Genomic DNA, 6000 nt, shown 5'->3' on the forward strand with positions numbered 1-6000 from the left:
TTGCATTCCACATTCTCTTCTTTACTCTCTCTCCACCTAATGCCTTCTGTCCCCAGTGTTTCTAGAACTGTCTCTAGCTGGTGACTTCCACTTTCTGTATTTTTAACCCCCACTTCTTTTTAAAATTCCAAAACCACATCCCCAACCCATCAACAAGTAGAAATTCTGAAGGCATGACTGTATCCAACATGTCTAAACGCTCACAGCCTGGCCTCACCTACCTTTCTGGTGGCATCTCTTACCTTGCTTCCCAAAGGAGTGATAATCTGTGGACACAGTCAAACTTTATTTCTAGTTGTGGCCAGGCTCTTTTATGTTTCCTTGCCTTTATGCGTGCTGTTCCCTGCACCTGGACTCTCCTTTCCTCATTAACTGAAGGCCAATCCCTGTCCTTTTTTTTTTTAATTAAAAAACAATTTTTTTTACATTTATTTAATTTTGAGAGAGAGACAGAGCACAGGTCGGGAGGCGCAGAGAGAGAAGGAGACACAGAATCCGAAGCAGGCTCCGGGCTCCGAGCTGTCAGCACAGAGCCTGACATGGGGCTCAAACTCACAAACTGAGATCATGACCTGAGCCGAAGTTGGACGCTTAACCAACTGAGCCACCCAGGAATGCTTCAATCCCTGTCCTTTTAAGAGATCCCTCCATTGTCATGGTCTCCATGAAGCTGTCTCCATAAAGCCTTCCTTTCCTGCAGGCCAGCACGACTGTGGTATACCCTTTGTATTCCCACATCACACTGTGTATGGGTATTAGCAGCTCTCTCAGGGCCTTGTAATGGTTTGTTTAGACTTTCTCCCCCTCAAAGCTCACAGAGAGGGTCCCAGAGTTTGTTGAATGACCAAATGTCTGAGATGATGCAGTTGGAAGTTGTATCACTTTCCTGTTGTTGCTGTGATGAACTCCCACGAACGTAGTCCCTTAAGCAGTACAAATTTATCATGTTCCACTTCTGGTGGTCAGAAGTCTGAAATGAGTCTCGTGGGCTGTTCTAGGTTGGCTCGTGTTTCTTCCTTCTTATCCTGAGTCTTTGTTTCCTTACCTGTGGAGAGAGGATAATAGTACTCACCTGTCAACCTGTCAGGGTTGCATGTGTGTTTATGTTGTGTGCATGTGAGTGTGCATTAAATAAGAAAAATATAAAAACGTAAAGCCTAGCATTTATTAGCTGGCCTTCAGCAAGAATTAATTTCTCTCTCTTTTTTTCTTCCACTGTGGCATCTTCTTTCGAATTCACAGTATAGTGGTTTTCAAAAGTTATTAGCACAAATGAGCACCTTTTGGAGTTGTGCTGACCAATTCGGACATTCCAGAAGTGTGGCTAACCCAAATTAAGATGTGCTGTAGGTATTAAGTATATGCTGGATTTTGAAGACAGTATAAAAATTATAAAATACTTCATTACTGTTTTTATTGATAATAAATGCTGAAATGACAATATATTTGCTATACTCATTTAAATCAAATATATTAATAAAATTAAATTTGCATGTTTGTTTTTACATTTTTTGATGTGGTCTCTGATAAATTTAAAATTGCATATGTGGATTATATTCTATTTCTGCTGAAATATATTGCTGTACTAGGAATACGCCAGTCCTTAGTAGTTTCAGGTGGGACTTCAGGGTCCCTGCATGTTTCATGAGCATCCCAAGGAATACACATGGAAGGATCTTTCCCTAGGAGACTTTTGCAAGATTTTACAGATCTTTTGTCATTGTTGCCTCTAGTTGTTAATTTTAAGAGAAATTTAGGAAGATTTTTCTTTTTCCGGATTTTAACTTAAACATTATCACGACATCCATGATCATGTATAATTAAAGAATGGTTATAAAGTTATCATTGTTTTCATGAAGGTCAGCGAGCATGAGTCAGGGATGGAAGCCAGGTTCCAGAGTATTAAGGAGTGAGCTGTGCATGCAGGAGACAATAAAGTATATGAAACCACCAGAGAGAGCAAGAGTAGGCTGTGCGTGTGTGTGTGTGTGTGTGTGTGTGTGTGTGTGTGTGTACCTATGCACATGTGTGTGTGCCTGCCTTGTGCACGTGTGAGTGTGGCCTGGTGCTCAGAGCACAGCTCTGTGTCTCCTCCAGCTGCCTGACCGAAGGGAAATTTCTTAACCTTTTTTTTTTTTTTGCCTTGGTTTCATCATATATCAAATGGGGCACAACAAATTCATATGGTCCTGGTGAGGATTAAGACAGTCAATACCTATAAAGCATTTACCACAAGGTCTGGGTGGCACACAGCAAATGCTCAGCAGTGTTGTTTTTATTTCCACAAAGCCATTTGTGGTTTGGTTTTGTACCTCGATAATTCATTCTCTCTCTCTTTCTTTCTCTCTTCCTATCTCCCTCCCTCCCTTTCCCCCTTCCCCCAGGGAAGTGAAAAAAAGAACCGATGAGGATGACAGCAAATCCATTACCAATCTGAGCGGGACCATTTCCAAAAAGTCAACCCAGATGAAGAACTGTTGCAGTAGTTAAATCCCACACATCCTTGGCCTCTCAAGTCCCAGAGTGCTAAGTTTCCATGACCTGTTTGCTTCTTGCAGAGTGGTACATCCTACAGACACTGCCTGTGGGAAGTTACAGTGTGGGAGTCTGAATCGTGCTCTAGATCTCTCTGTAGCCCTGGCTTTTTGCTATGTTTGAGTGAATGATTTGGGCCCCCTGGTTAAATATACTTGTCCTTGCAGAGTCTCCAAGATAATGTGTAAAAAGTGATAAAAAAAAAAAGTCACCTGCTCAGATCAAAGCTGTAGAAGAAACTGACATAATTAGATTCATCTGTAGCTAACTTTGTAGATAATCCATGACAAAATTTTATTTCAAATATTGGATAATAGAATATTAGTAAAAAGGGGTTACCATCCTAGCTTTACTGCTAACTAGCCTGTGGCCTGAGATCTGTCAGCAACCCACATTAGATCTGTTTCCTCATCTGTGAAACAAGCATCTTGGCCTTGCGGGCCTTGACCTCTCAGATTTTGTGCGCTGTAAGGAGCGGTAAGGAGCCCCTGCTGGCCCACAGTTAATAAGGACTCTGGTTGGTTGTACTTTTTAAATATTGGGGATATTGACTTTTCTCATTTCTGAAACAACAGAACTTGAGAAAAAACATGGTAATGTGTTAGGCTCCAGTGGAGACAGAAAAATCTATTTTTTTATATATATAAAGAAAAAAACATTTTTTGTGACAAAGAGTTGGAAAAAATGGTACTGTAATCTCAGAATACTTACAAAATCCATGGTTTAGAGTCAATGTTAAAAATTCTAATGAAAACTTAGGAGGCCACATACTACTAAAAATGCAATGCCCAGGAAAGTTGTCACTCTTAAAAATATATACCAGTAAGTCATGACCATGGGTTGGGGACACACAGGAACTGGGAGTGACTGCTAATGGGTACGTGGTTTCTTTGGGGGATGAGAATTTTCTGGAATTACATTGTGATAATGGTTGTACAACTGTGAATATACAAAATAACACTGAATTATATACTTTAAAATGGCTGAAGTTTATGGCATGTGAATTATACCTCATTAAAAAAAAAACACTACCAGTAGAAACAATTTAACATTTTGCCAAATGAAAATGTGCATTCTTGATTTCTACCTTCCCATGGTTTACAAACATAATCTCCAATACAGTGCAAATCCCTCAACTCCCTAGTTGCCAGCATTTGCTTCCTGAAATAATGAACAGTGATAGAAATGTGTGGTTTTGGAAACTCAACTCTTCAAAAGAGGAATTGTCCTTAGGAATGGGAAGTCCAAGTCCTTTGTTGAATGTGACTAGTGACTCCTGCTCACCAACAGCTTGGTTGGCCTTGCTCTTCTAGAACCTGCAGTGCCTCCCAGATTTCTCCACTGAAATGTCGCTAGCAGCTGAGAGAGTCGACACCTGACCCTAGAGAGAAGCCTGTTTTTTGGTGTTTGGTTTTCAGTGGTCTTGAACCAATTAAGTTATTTCCAACCAGACGTTTGAACTTACCTTGGTTCGTATAGGTTAGGTCCAGGTTCCAAGCAGTTGCTGAAAAAACTTAAAGAATAGTGGTTATTTATGGTATTACGTGAGCTAATAACGTTCCTTTTTGTTGAATTAAAAGAATCCCATGTAGCAGTTTTCTCCTGTTTATGATTTTTATGATCAAACCTTAAATTCCCTAGCTTCATTCTTTTTTAAATGAAAACTGACCAGATATGTTACACACACAGGTTATAAATAACCACAGCATCCTTTAGCTTTGAAAAGCTTGCCTTTTCTCTATTGACATCTAGCCCCCCTCCCCCCTCCCCCCACTGGAAAGTTTGATCTATCCCCAGCAACTCTACCATGCATTTCTGTTGTGTGGTTTTGGTTGCAGAAAAAGAAGTTTATATTTTTGACTGAAAAGAATGCCTTGCTTGTCAAATGGAACAGGGCAGGGAGGTGGTTATTTTGGGACTATGGTGAGATGCAGATTTGGCCACTGCTGTTTGTCTCTGTGGCACCTTTTGGAGCCCAGGTTAGAAAGGATCTTCTGTGTTGACATAGGGGACACATGTTCAGGTGTCTGGTGCAGTTGCACAAAACTGTGTTAATATACATGTTGTGTTGCCTTTATTTATTTTCCCCCAAAGTGTCCCTCTGTGTTTGTATGACGGTCTGTATGTAGAGTATACCTTTGATACAGAAGTATTATCTTCGCTTTTGCCTCTGAATTGTATGGTTAGTACACCCATAGATTCGGAGATTACAAAGGCACCTTTAATAGACAAAGCAATCATCTTTATTTGAACCTAGATAAATATTTTGGCAATAAAATCCAAATTAGAGACTTACAGCTTTGGTTAGCAATCTTGTTTAAAGAAAAGCTACTTGAAAGTTCTTTCAGTTGCATTAGTGGGAAATCATAATTATTACTCACATGTGATTTCATGAAGGTGTTCTCAAAGTTACAGTGTATTTTTGGTAAGAAAAAAATATTTAATGTTTTTAACTTAGACTTATTGTGACATATTTGCATAGTCCTGTGCAGCTAACTCATCTTGACTCAATTTTTCCTTTGAGAGCTTTTAAAATCACAATTCTATTATGCTCCTTTTTTTTATGCATCCTGACACATTGGATAATATTTTAATTTCATCATGGAAAAGAATGTTGGATAAGGAGACATTTTTCACTGTTAACTTTTAGCCTCATGCATTTTCATAATTTAGTTTTTCCACTTGCTGCTTTATATGACATATGTGACATTTGATTATTTAATACCAAATGTGATTTGCATAAACCCAAGTCATACAACCCTCTTGCTGAAGATAAAATTGAGGTTAAAAGATAAAGATTTATTTTCATATTTGTACAGTGATCGGCTTCAGAGTGAAGGCTTTTGTGGGCTTTTATTGTATATGTGTGTAAGAAATTTCATATGTATATATTAAGTAGGCCTCTGGGTATTGAATAATTGTTTCATGATTTTGATTTATATGGTTTACATTTTCATAGTATTGGCCATATTTCGTTTATACTGTTTATTTCTCTTCAAACCATTAATAATTATACCATAAAGTGTAATTTTTATAGCAATGCAAATGTCTAAGGAACCACAAATATTTTCTGCATTGTAAATTCAGTAAAGCATGCTTCTGTTGGCCTTTGGGGTGTTTCCTTCAGCTTTCCTGCAGGCATCCCTAAATAACTTTAATTCTAGGATGTGCCTACATGAAATCATGCCTCTAAAACACTTGCCTTATCTGGCCTGGACAGCAGCTGGCTAGAGAAACGAATGAACACATGGTTTATTTGGTGCTACGGTACAGCCATGTCACCTTGGCCAGTGGGGCAGCACGTCAACCAGCTTGGGATGTGACAGCCAGGAATTGGGAGGCTTTGCAGGAAAATTTCAGGGCATGTTCTGGCCATCCTCATGACCTCAGGGGTTAGTGCCTTTCTCCGACACTCATTCTGCTCCTTCCGTTCCCCACACTGCCTAGCCAACTCCTGCTTGTCCT

At 39.4% G+C, this 6000-nt stretch overlaps 1 protein-coding gene across 3 annotated transcripts in view; it reads left to right on the forward strand.

The window, feature by feature from the left end:
- Positions 1 to 5636, forward strand: part of RASEF (RAS and EF-hand domain containing) — an 80495-nt gene extending 74859 nt beyond the window's left edge. For all 3 annotated transcript variants that reach the window (XM_047831545.1, XM_047831546.1, XM_047831547.1), the window contains one exon: positions 2385 to 5636. In XM_047831545.1, the coding sequence (XP_047687501.1) occupies positions 2385 to 2490 (106 nt within the window). In that variant the 3' untranslated portion in view covers positions 2491 to 5636. The remainder of the gene's footprint in view (positions 1 to 2384) is intronic.
- Positions 5637 to 6000: the final 364 nt, after the last annotated feature.

Source organism: Prionailurus viverrinus, chromosome D4 (genome assembly GCF_022837055.1).
Source record: "Prionailurus viverrinus isolate Anna chromosome D4, UM_Priviv_1.0, whole genome shotgun sequence".
Classification (NCBI taxonomy): Eukaryota; Metazoa; Chordata; class Mammalia; order Carnivora; family Felidae; genus Prionailurus; species Prionailurus viverrinus.